The sequence below is a fragment of the Canis aureus genome, chromosome 21 (assembly GCF_053574225.1).
Source record: "Canis aureus isolate CA01 chromosome 21, VMU_Caureus_v.1.0, whole genome shotgun sequence".
Lineage (NCBI taxonomy): Eukaryota > Metazoa > Chordata > Mammalia > Carnivora > Canidae > Canis > Canis aureus.
In genome coordinates this window covers 46,527,906-46,540,630 of record NC_135631.1, presented here as the reverse complement: position 1 = coordinate 46,540,630, position 12,725 = coordinate 46,527,906, and the positions used below count along the sequence as shown (strand labels likewise).

The 12,725-nt window shown below is 35.1% G+C and overlaps 2 protein-coding genes across 6 annotated transcripts in view; one reads left to right on the top strand and one right to left on the bottom strand.

Annotated features, from left to right (window-relative positions):
- Window positions 1-12,725, bottom strand: part of CDK13 (cyclin dependent kinase 13) — a 119,243-nt gene that overhangs the window by 25,798 nt on the left and 80,720 nt on the right. The window lies entirely within an intron of this gene.
- MPLKIP (M-phase specific PLK1 interacting protein) overlaps window positions 1-12,725 on the top strand; it is a 109,501-nt gene that overhangs the window by 60,702 nt on the left and 36,074 nt on the right. For both annotated transcript variants that reach the window (XR_013360485.1, XM_077864114.1), the window contains one exon: window positions 8,368-8,482. Coding sequence is in view for 1 of the 2 variants with exons in the window: in XM_077864114.1 (XP_077720240.1) it covers window positions 8,368-8,448 (81 nt within the window). In the remaining variant the exon portion in view is untranslated. The remainder of the gene's footprint in view (window positions 1-8,367; window positions 8,483-12,725) is intronic.

Here is a 12,725-nt window from a genome sequence, read left to right as displayed (position 1 = left end):
GAGGAAAACAACTTTTACATACAAGGGAACCCTGTACCCTGCCCTCTGGCCTGCATAAGATTTTCGGCAGAAACTTTGTAGGCCAGAAAAAGTGGCATGATAATATTTAAAGTGCTGAAAGGAAAAAACTCCCAACTAAAAATACTCTACAAGGCAAGGTTATCATTCAGAATTAAAGGAGAGATAAAAAGTTTCCCAGACAAGTAAAAGCTAAAGAAGTTCATCATCTAAACTGGCTTTATAGGAAATATTAAAGAGAATTCTTTAAGCTGCAAAGAAAGTATACTAATTATTAACAAGAAAACATATTCAAGTATAAATCTCACTGGTAAAGTTTAGTATATAGTAAAGGCAGTGGATTAATCACCTAAAGCTACTATTAGCAAAAAGAACTGTGATTAAAAATGTTAAGGGACAAAGGAAAAAGATGTAAAATGTAACATCAAAAACATAAAATGGGGGGGGGGTAGCAAAAATGTGGAGTTTTAGAATGCATTCAAACTTAAGTTGTTATCAGGATGCCTAGGGGGCTCGGGTGGTTGAGTGTCTGACTCTTGGTTTTGGCTCAAGTCACAATGTCAGGGTCCTGGGATGGAGCCCCACATTGGGCTCCACATTCAGCAGAGTCTGCTTGAGAGATTCTCTCTCTCCCTCTTCCCTCCCCCATTCACATGAACTCTCTCTCTTTAAAATAAATAAATCAATCTTAACAACTTTAAATTGCTATCAATTTAAAATAGACTGTTATATATATATAGGCTATTATATGTGAGCCTCATGGTAACCACAAAGTAAACATCTATAGGAGATACACAAAGATAGTAAGAAAGATATCTAAGCATAACACTAAAGAAAACCATCAAACTATGAAGGAAGAGAGCAAGAAAGGAAGAAAGGAACTACAAAACAGCCAGAAAACAATGAACAAAATGGCAATAACTAGAGACCTATTAATAATTATTTTAATGTAAATGGACTAAATTCTCCAACCAAAAGACACAGAGTGGCTGAATGAAAAAAAAAAAAAAATCCATCTATCTGCTACCTACAAGAGACTTGCTTCAGCTATAAGAACACACACACGCAGCCTGAAAGAAATGGTAAAAGATGTTTCACACAAATGGAAACCAAAAGAAAGCAGGAGTAGCTTTACTTACATCAGACAAAATAGACTTTAAAACTAAGACTGTAGTAAGAGACAAAGAAGAGGGATGCCTGGGTGGCTCAGGCAGTTAAGCATCTGCCTTCAGCTCAGGTCATGATCCCAGGGTCCTGGGATTGAGCTCCATGTCAGGCTCCCTGCTCGGCAGGAAGTCAGCTTCTCCTTCTTCCTTTGCTCCTCCCCCCTCTGCTCATGTGTGCGTGCTCTCTCTCAAATAAATAAAATCTTTCAAAAAAAAGAGAAGAAAAGAAGACCTTTATATAATGAAAAAGGGGTCAATCCAACAAAAGTATATAACATTTCTAAATGCTTATGCACCCAAGATATGAGTAGCTAGATATGTAAATATTAATAGACCTAATGGGAGAGATGAATAGCAATATGATAGTACAGGAAACTTAATACCCTACTTATACCAATGGACAGATCATCCAGAACCGCCCCCCCCCCAAAAAATCAATAAGGCAACATCAACTTTAAACAACCTATTAGACCAGATGGTTTATAAATACACACACACACACACACACACACAGAACATTCCCTCCAAAAGTAGCAGTATATGAATTCTTCTCAAGTGCATACGAATATTCTCCAAAATAAATCATCTTAAGCCACAAAACAAATCTCAATAAATTTAAGAAGCCTGAAATCACATTAAGCATCTTTTGCAATCACATGGTATGAAACTAGAAATGAATGAAAAAAATGGAAAAAAATCACAAATATGTGGTGATTAAACAATATGCTACTAAATAACCAATGGGTCAATGAAGAAATCAAAGGAGAAATAAACAAATACCTCAAAACAAATGAAAATGGAAATGCAACTTACCAAAATCTATGGGATGCAGGAAAAACCGTTCTAAGAGGGAAGTTCAAAATGATAGAGGCCTACCTCAAAAAAAAAAAAAGAAAAAAAAGAAAAAAATCTCAACTAAACAATCTAACTTTACACCTAAAGGAACTAGAAAAAGAAAAACAAGCAAAACCCAAACTTAGTAGAAGGAAGGAAGGAAGGAACAAAGACCAGAGCAGAAATAAATAAAACAGAGACTAGAGTAAGACAACAGAAGAGACCAATGACACCATGGGCTGGTTCTCTGAAAAATAAACAAAACTGACAAACCCTTAACTAGACTCAACAGGAATAAAAGATAAAGGCTCAAATAAAAATCCCCAAAAATATACAATCTTCTAAGACTGAATCATGAAGAAAAAAATTCTGAACAGACCAATTACTAGTAAGGAGATTGAGTCAGTAATCAAAAACCTCCCAACAAACAAAAGCCCAGGACCAGACAGCTTCATTGATGAACTCTACCAAACATTTAAAGAAGATTTAATACCTATCCTTCCCAAACTCTTCCAAAAATTGATGAGGAGAGAACACTTCCAAACTCATTTTATGAAGGCAGCATTACCCTGATAACAAAACCAGACAAAAACATTACAAAAAAACCCCAAAATTACAGGCCAGTATCCCTGATGAACACAGATATAAAAAATCCTTGACAATAATGCCCACTCTATACTTTCATTTGACATAGTATTGAAAATCCCAGTCAGAGCAATTAGACAATAAAAAGGAATAAGGCACTACAACTGAAAACAAAGAAGTAAAACTCTCTGTGGATGACATGATTTTTTTATACGTAGAAAACTCTAAAGACTCCACCAAAACACTGTTAAAAGTAATAAATTCTGTAAAATTGCAGGATACAAAAATCAACCATACAAAATTCTGCTGCATTTCTATATAATAACAAAGCATGAGAAAGAGAAATTAAGAAAGCAATCCCTTGCACAACTGCATCAGAAAGAATGAAATATCTAAAAATAAGTTAAACCAAGGAGATTAAAGACCTGCACACTGAAAACTATAAAGACACCGATTGAAAGAAACCAAAGGCACAGATAAATGGAAAGATGTTCTATGCTCATGGATTGGAAAAATTAAAACTAAAATGTCTATAGTACCCAGAGCAATCTATTGATTCTATGCAATTCCTATCAAAGTCCCAATGGCATTTTTCACAAAAATAGTACAAACTATCCCAAAATTTGTATGAACCAAAAAGACTCCAAAATAGCCAAAGTAATCTTGAAAGGAAGAAGGTAGGTGGAGGCATCATACTCCCTGATTTTTAACACATTTAACTAAGCTATAGTAATCCAAACAGTATAGTATTGGCATAAAAATGGACACATAGATCAATGGGACTGAAGAGAGCGCCCAGATATAAACCCATGCATATATGGTCAATTAATTTATGACAAAGGAGTCAAGAATACACACTGGGGTAAAAACAATCTCTTGAATATCAATGGTATTGGAAAAACTGAACAGCCACATGCAAAAGCATAAAACTGGACTGCTATGTCAAACACAAAAATTAACTCACAATGGATTAAAGACTTGAATATTAACACCTGAGACTATAACACTTCTAGAAGAAAACACAGGCAATAAGCTTCCTGACATCAAGTCTTGGTGCTGGGGTGTTTTTTTGGACCTGATTCTAAAAGCAAAGGCAACAAAGGCAAAAATAAACAAGTTGGGACTTCATCAAACTAAAACACTCCTGGCCCATCAAAGGAAACCACCAACAAAATGAAAAGGCAACCTACTGAATGGGAGAATTATTCCAACCTACTGAATGATACAAATCATGTATCATTCACATAAGGGGTTAATATCCAAAATATATAAAGAACTCATACAACCAAATAGCAAAACTACCAAAAAAAGCTGATTAAAAAATGGGCATAGGATCCAAGGACACACTTTTCTAAACATGACATACACATGGCCAACAAGCACATAAAAAGATGCTCAACTTCACCAATCATGGGGGAGAGGAGAGGCAAAACCACAATGCAAGATCACCTATTAGAATGACTGTTATCAAAAAGACAATAAATAATAAGTGTTGCCAAGGAAGTGAAGGAGGAGCCCTTGTGCATTGCTGATGGGAATATAAACTGGTACAGCCACTATGGAAAACAGTATGGGGGTTCCTCAAAAAATTAAAAATAGAAATACCATATGACCCAGCAATCCCACGTCTGTGTATTTATCCAAAGACAATGGAAACACTAACTCACCTCCCTCTTCACTACAGCAGTATTTATAATACTCAAGATATGGGGCAAACTAAGCATCCACTGATGGACAAATGTATAAAAAAGATGTGGTACACAGAGCAGTCCTCCCCTTATCCATAAGGGATACAATCCAAAACCCCCAGTGGATGCCTGAAATCAGAGGTAGTACTGAACTCTACATATACTATGGTTTTTGCTAATCCATACAGAACTATAATAAAGCTTGATTTATCAATTAGGCACAATAAGGGATTAGCAACAATATTAAAATAGAATGATTATAATATACAGTAATGAAGCTTGTGAATATGGTCTCTCCCTCAAAATATCTTATTGTACTTTTTGTGATGATGTGAGCTAATAAAATGCCTATGTGATTAGATGAAGTGAGGTGAATGATGTAGGCACTGTGATGCAGCTTTAGGCTACTAGTGACCTTCTGATGATACATGAGAAAGATCATCTGCTTCTGGATTGGGGCTGATCACAGTAATCTGAATCTGTGGGACACAAAACCCAGACAGGGGAACTACTGTATTTATAATAAAATACTATTCAGCCATAAAAAAGAATGAAATCTTGCCATTTGTGACAACATGCATGGTCCATGAAGGTATTATGCTAAGTAAAATAAGCGGGCAGAAAAAGACAAGTACCATATGATCTCATTTATATATGAAATCTAAGTCAAGCAAATAATAAAAACCTCATGGATATAAAGAACAGAATGGTGATTGCCAGAGCAAAATGGATGAAGGGGGGTCAGAAGGCAGAGACTCCCCATAATGAAATGAATCGGTAGACCACAGGAATGTGGTGTGCCACATGGTGACTACAGTCAATGGTATTGTCTGTATTTGAACGTTGCCAGGATAGTGGATCTTGAAAGTTCTCATCACAAGAATAAAAGAGAAGTTTTCCTTTCGTAATGTTTTATGGTAACAAATGAGGACTAGACTTAATGTAGTTTTTTCACAAGGTATACAACTGTCAAATCATTATATTCTGGAACTAATATAATGTATGTTATACTTTGATTTAAAAAAGTTCACCTGTTTATTATCCCTTAACTCCTTTAAAATTTGAAATCCGTCCCCCATTTTTCTCATTCAACCTTACACCTCTTTCAAGATATAGTGAAAGACCCATCTCCATAATTCTAATCTCTATTATCAACGGATTTTCACATTCTTGTTTTTTATACCATAGTTACCACTGTATTCTATTTTATGTTTTCTATCTTCCCAGGAAGACAAAAGGCCCCAGGTACCATCTTCATTAAGAACCCCCACCCCCTCCCACACACAAAGCCCAGAACAATGCTGAGCACAGGATAGATACTTTAATGTATCTATGGCCTTGCTAAGTTTAGTTGACATAGGTGAATTAGCTGAGGGGGAGAATAGTTTGTGAAAATTATAATGACTTGTTTTCTAAAATATTTCAAGGATCTAAAAGCACATGAAACCTATGGTCTTGTTAACTCAAATGTAACTGAATATCTATGGTCTCATGAAAACATTTAAATTAATATAAATCTGTCTGTAAGTAGTAAATATTTTATCTTTTTATGTTTACAAGTGTTTTTTAAATATATTAAAAAAATAAAAGTATGTTGAATTATGTAGAGAAATCACACAAAATAAAGTTATTAAATTTTATTGAAAAGAATATTTAAATAAAAGTATATACTATATATGAAGTTCTAGACAACATTTAGAACATAATCGTCTTTAGTAGCTAAAATTAAGACTAGTTTAATTTTTTAAACTCTTTTACCAAACAAATCCAGGAGTGAAAATATTTAGTACATTATCAAAAATGATTAAACACAAAAGAAGATGAAATATATACTTCAAAGTATATGGCAAAAATATTTCATGTATACCAATTAATGCCTTTTTAAAATATTTCCAAATTCTTAGCTTCTGTAGAACTAGTTAAGACTGAGAAAAAAAACATTCAACTGTAAAATTTGACCCAGAAAGCTCAATTTTAAAATACAAATATCTCAAAACTGGGGAAATTCTTTCATTTGTGAAATGTGTAAAACAAATTTTATACATTTGTGAAATGTATAAAAATAATCAGACTGATGCCTACTTTTTATAAAACAAAGTACCATCACTGAATTTTCATTGAATTTCTTTGCATTCAATGGCATATTAATAGAGATCAAAGACTATCTGTTCAATGACAGATCTCAACACTCTGCCCTTAGAAAATCCCAGGAATTCAGAAAAGTGGATGGAGTGGGATCAGGAGAGGTTAAGAACACTTAGGGTCTTCCCCACCCTTATCCCCAACAAAAGCACCACCTTAAGGGTGTGCCCACAGGCTGGCAGGTGACTCAGTCTTCATTTGGCCTAAATAGATAAAAGGCAAAAGCAAATGCTCAGAGCAAGATCCTAGGCTCTCAAGGTACTTGGAAGGTTCTGAATAATTAAAAATGTACAAATCAGAGATGCTAACTTTCCTAAAGAACCTTGTAAGAAATAAAATGAGAATTATAGAAAAGGAAATACCTAAACTGCTCTAAAATGCTTCATTTTTTTTTTGACATATATAATAGTCTGTACATCTTTCTTTTAGACTATAACTTTATTTTTGAGAAAAACATGGAAAGCCTTCAGCTAACAAAATTTATCATATGCACAAATGCCATGTCTCCCTCCAGAATCCACTACAGAAACACCTACCAAACCTACAAAAGAAATTTGGGATCTGTTTTTAACACCAACGCTTTGGAAGTAAAAAATCTTGTCATCCTTGATTCTTTTTTCCTTCAAACCTCACTTCTGATCTATCAACTTGTCATTTCTACATCCAAAGATATCCTAAATCCAATAATTTCTGTGATTTCAAAAAAGTATAAACCAAGATTATCTTTCAGTCTGAGCCATCATTATCTTTTCATTGGTACTAGTTTCCCTACCATATCTATCCCTAGCTTTCCTCCCCTACTTTTAAGGTTTTTTTTTTTTTCGTTGTAAAACCAGATCATATCACTACAACTATATAACATTTAAACTTTGCCTCAGTTAGTAAGACCACACTCCTGAGTGTCTCACTGCACTGGGCAACTTTTTGGTCCTTAGATTTCCCAAGTCTAGTCTACAGCCATACCATCCTGAATGCGCCCGATCTTGTCTGATCTCGGAAGCTAAGCAGGGTCGGGCCTGGTTAGTACTTGGATGGGAGATTTCCCAAGTCTATTCTCTCAGGCTTTGCGTTTGCTGAGTTCCTTCTACTGGCAATGTTCATGGCCTCTGTTTTCATTAGTTTATTCCATCCTCATCCCTCGCTCAATTTTACCCCTTCAAAGTTTATGCTAACTACCTTAGCTAAAAAGTAGCCACGTGCCCAGAGTGATCTTACAATCACTGTTTTTTATCTGCTTTGTAGCATTTAAGTATTTTAAATTCTTTCCTCTATTCTACAGGTTTGTTGTCCACCTTCTCTTATCACTGTGTACATGAGACCAGGCAGGAAGCCAGTCTGTCTCTCACAGCCATACCTCCAATACTTAACCAGTAGGCATTAGCTAGGTCAGTGTCTGGCACAGAGTAAGCACTTATTAATAATGGACTGACCTATGCCATAACTATCATATAACAATGAACACAATCTTTTTTCTCACGCCCTTTCCCCCTTACCTTCTATTTTCACTCCCACTTTCCTCTTTTTGATATTTTCCATGAAAAATAACTTTTACATTTCTGTATTGTAACATTTACAAAGAAACAAAAGTAATTTTCTCCCAACTGAGATCATCTTACAATCACTTTTCTGTTTTTACGACACATGTAAATTTGAAGTCCTGTAAGTACCTGTATCTTAACATATCCAAAAGGACACTTACCATCTTTTGCCACCAACTTGCTGTTTCAGGAGACCTGTCTTATGGCAGAGACTACTACCTGTTTCTAAAATCTGCTTTTCTTCAATGGTAGCTGCTCACCGACACTACACTCCCACCCTCACTGCAGCTGGGTGTGGTGATCACATGACCAAGTTCTAACCAAGGGAACATGAATGTAAGTAATAAGTGCCGTTTCTAGGTCTGGTTCCTAATACTCCTCCCTCCTTTTTTCTAGCTTCTGGCAGACAGAGGTGGTGACAGCCTTGGAAGGCATGTGAAGAAGATGGCAGGTCTTCCAACGTGGAATGAGATCTAATGAGATGGTGAAATACCCTTAATTGTCCACCGAGGTAAGGAACCACTCCTGATCAGTAAGGGAGAAGTACATACAAACTTTGGATGTTTTAAGCCACTGAATTTTGAATTTTGTTGTAAAAGCTTAGTTTACCCAACAAACCAATTGGCCAGTTGCTGAAGCAGAAATCTTACAGTAGGGGTGCAGGCAGGGATGTCTCTGACAACACATTCAACCAACAAATTCTAGCAATGTTAGATCTTATGATATAATTCATCTGGTTTTCTAACATCTACAGCCACTCCCTAGTTCTTCTACCCAGAATCACAGGTTCACTGCTTTCTGATTGCCCTTGCTTTAAACTTACAAGTCAATCAACTTTCCAAAATACAATCAAAGTAAAAGCATAAAATGTCAATGTTATACCTTTAATACACATAGCTGCCTCCTAGAGAATATGCACACAAGGCCCACAAAAATCTTTATTACTTATTCTTGCTCCAACCACACTGAACCATCAGTTCCCTCAAAAGGCTGAGCAAATGTTCATTTTCTACAGCTAGGAGAAAAAGCCAGGGAAAGAGCAGAGCTAGTAAGAAAACTTTTAAGAAGATAGTGGTGCTGTAATTATGTTTTAAATGTTTGTGATAAGCATTCTTTAAACATTTTAAATAAGCTCTTTAATAAAGTAGCTTATAATAAACTTTTAAAAGTTAACATTGACAAAAGATAATGAAAATGATTGTTTTATTAAAGTCAAGAAAAAACACATGATGATTTATTCAGGAATTTTGCAAAAACAGGTACCCTGCTTCACTTTCCACCTTAGTTTAGTGAGAAGAAAACAAACACTGAGAAAGTATCCAGACAGAAAAAAGCTTTAATCATAAAAGCAAATTCCAAGGTAGATGGAGTTAGCAAATAAAGCCAATTTCAAATCACCTAATTCACTAAATGATTATTAATAAACAAGTATTATCAAGAAAATATTTCATGTTATGATCAAGAAGCTGTTTTTATAAACATAGTGACAAAATTAAAAGTAACTGAAACTATGTTCTGAAACTAGAACATTTAAATCCCAAGGAAACTAAAGTACTGTTGTAACATAAAAACAGATGATCCAAAGTTAGACAAATATGTGGAAATCCAGAATCCTCAAAAATTAACCTGTCAAATTTGGTCTACGAGGCTTGGCTACCCATTATCAACATCCTAAAGATGGTCCTGTTTAGATCACAATGAGAAAAATGCAACTGATGTGCTACCACATATATATGATGCTTTATTTTTCTTTCATAGAGTTTTAAGAAATTGCACTCTTGAGCTGTCTACCCAGTATTTCACTACTATGAAAAAAGAAACAGGACTGAAAAACAAATAGGTTCTTAGGTGGTACAGAATAAATACATTTTTAAAAAGAAAACATGGGTGGCCTGGGTGGCTCAAGTTGGTTGAGTGTCCAACTCTTGCCTTTGGCTGCGGTTATAATCCCAGGGTCCTGGGATTGAGCCCAGTTGGGCTCCGCGCACTCAACACAGAATCTGCTTGAGATTCTCTCTCTCCCTCTCTGTCTGCCCTTCCCTCCACTTGTATGCTTTCTCTAAAATAAATCTTAAAAATAAAAAACAGAAACAGAAAAATAAACCACCCCATTTACTCCCATAATTAAGTTTAACTCCAAGTAATAAATTCCATAAACTAGCAAAGAACACCCCACACAAAATCCCTCAGCCAATAAATTTAAAAAAAAAAAATGATAATTTCAATAAGCTAGTATTCTTAGTAAAAACTAAACTTTGTAAAGATCCAGAAATAATGGTCTCAACATTAAATATTCTGAATTTCAATTTCTAGTGAATATCTTTCATCTGTAAATCTCATTAACAGTTTTCAAAAACAAAGCAGACACAATTTCTTTTCCGCTAGGGAAAAAAACACTCTGAAAACAAGAATACTTCCTTTGTTTTGTTTTGTTTTTTCAAAACTTCTAACTTAATGTGGTCAAGATACTAAAATGTTAAATTATCTGGCTTTTGTATAATAAAACTTTCATGTGGAAATCTCAGGTAATTTAAAATACCTAATGTTATCAAAATATTTCAATTCTAGCCTTCTTATTGGGTATTTAAGGAGCTTTACAGGAGATTCAAAAATGGAAATGTCATACAACTTGCTGGAATACTAAATGAGTAGGGTTCATTGGGCAAAAATAAAATATATTATATGAAGGCCATGAGAGCAGAGACAGTAAAATTCAGCAGACTGCTGTAACAACTATAAAAAACTGCCATCAGCCTAATGGTACCTCCAAAGCAGACTCTAGATGCTTCTAGAGCTCTGCACCTGAAAGCTACTTTTAGGTTAGATCCAGAGTCTTACCCAAGAAGCACTCCAGTATTATGAAAATAAAAAGCCTTTCTGTCAAAAGATTCAAGTTTGATTCTTAGCTCTACCACTGACTAGTGAAATTTTGTAAAATTTCAGTTTATCTTCAAAATGTACTTAAAAGGGAAGCCTGGGTGGCTCAGCGTTTGAGCGTCTGCCTTTGGCTCAGGGCGTGATCCCAAAGTGCCAGGATCGAGTTCCCCTCCCCATCAGGCTCACTGCATGGAGCCTGCTACTCTTTCTGCCTGTGTCTCTCTGCTTCTCTCTCTGTCTCTCTTGAATAAATAAATCAAAATCTTTAAAAGATAAAATAAAATAAAATGTACATAAAAATGATATTTACACAACCTATCTCAGAGAACTGCTTTCCCTTAAAATAATTCTTGCGAAAGGGGACATTGTATAATAAACTATGCACAACGCTAGTTAAGTTTGTTCCTTCTTTATAAAAAACAAACGTTTTTTGAAACTTTGAGCTAGGTACTGCACTAAGTGCCAAGAGACGGCTGAACCAAACAAAGAGCCAACCAACTAAAAATTGTTGTGGCTGTTTAAAGCCTTAAAGTCTGGTAATGAATTATAATAATATACTTTAAATACTAAGTAAATTAATGAATAATGTACTCCAGACACATAAAGGACGATGTACCTAATGTTGACTATAGGATTCAGGATAAATTTTTCAAGGGAGGTAATGCTTGAACTGCACATGGAAGGAAAAAGACAAATGTGTCAGACTGAGATAATGGAAAGTATAATTCCATACAAAAGGAAACAACTCATGTAGACTCACAAAGACACTTAACTGCTCAACTTGTTTAGGGATCTACAAATAGTTCAACATTGTTATTATCTGGGGGGGGGGGGGGAGGGGGCGGCAGGGGATAGTAGTAAGAAACACAGAAGAAAAGAATGTTATAGAGAGGACCAGAGGCAGGAAAACCTATACAATTCTATTTAGAGTGGTTTGTGTGAGACATTATCTATATGAGAAAGTGACTGGATACCTTTAACTAAAACAGAGAATAAAGAAAAAAGGAACAGATTTTTTTTTCCCCCCGGGGAATGTGAAGATAGGCTTTGTAACAAGATGTTTAATTTAAAGCACTTACAACACCTGAGTGGAGTTGTCCAGCAAACACACAGGTTTAGAGATCAAAAGAAAGATAAAGGCTTGAAATTGAGATTTATAAATCTTCAGCTTTAAGGGAATGGATGAGATTTCCCGTACATGAAGAGGGAGGAACACCATACCTTAGAGGATTAAATTGCCTTTCCCATTTTATATGCTCAAAAATGTAAGCTATTCTGTTAGGGCCAAAGAATGTACAATTTAATCCTGAAATCATAAGGTCAGCAATCTAAATAAGAATTCCATTCCTAAAAGCTTGTTTAGTCACATTATTTATTGTTATTAATGTTATTAGCAATCTTATTACAATGGTTCTAATATTGGCCCAGGGTCTCCCAGAAGATCCTCTATATTATCTACAACCTCAAAGCTCCCTGCACTAATCTATACTGGGAAGGTCCTCCAGACCAGAATGACCCTTTCTTGGATCAGATTTGATCAAGCAGTTACTATGAATGTGTTTTAAATTTTAATGCATTAAAAAATAAAAGTTTAAAGTACAGTCCCTGTCTTTAAAAATGACTACAATTCTAGCTTGAGTGAAAAGAGAAAAACACAAGTAATAAATCCAGCATATAATTTCATCTAGTCCTTGGACAAGCTGCAAGAGGTAATACTTTCTCCGTTTTCCAATGATACCAATAGCTATATATAAGAAAAATTGTTTTGCTTTTAATGGCAATTTTATGAAAAGCCACTAGATGGGGATATTGCCTTTGAAAATGTTGCTCAAAAAACTATTTTGATCACAGTAACTTGTAGAACCATAAAAGATGTC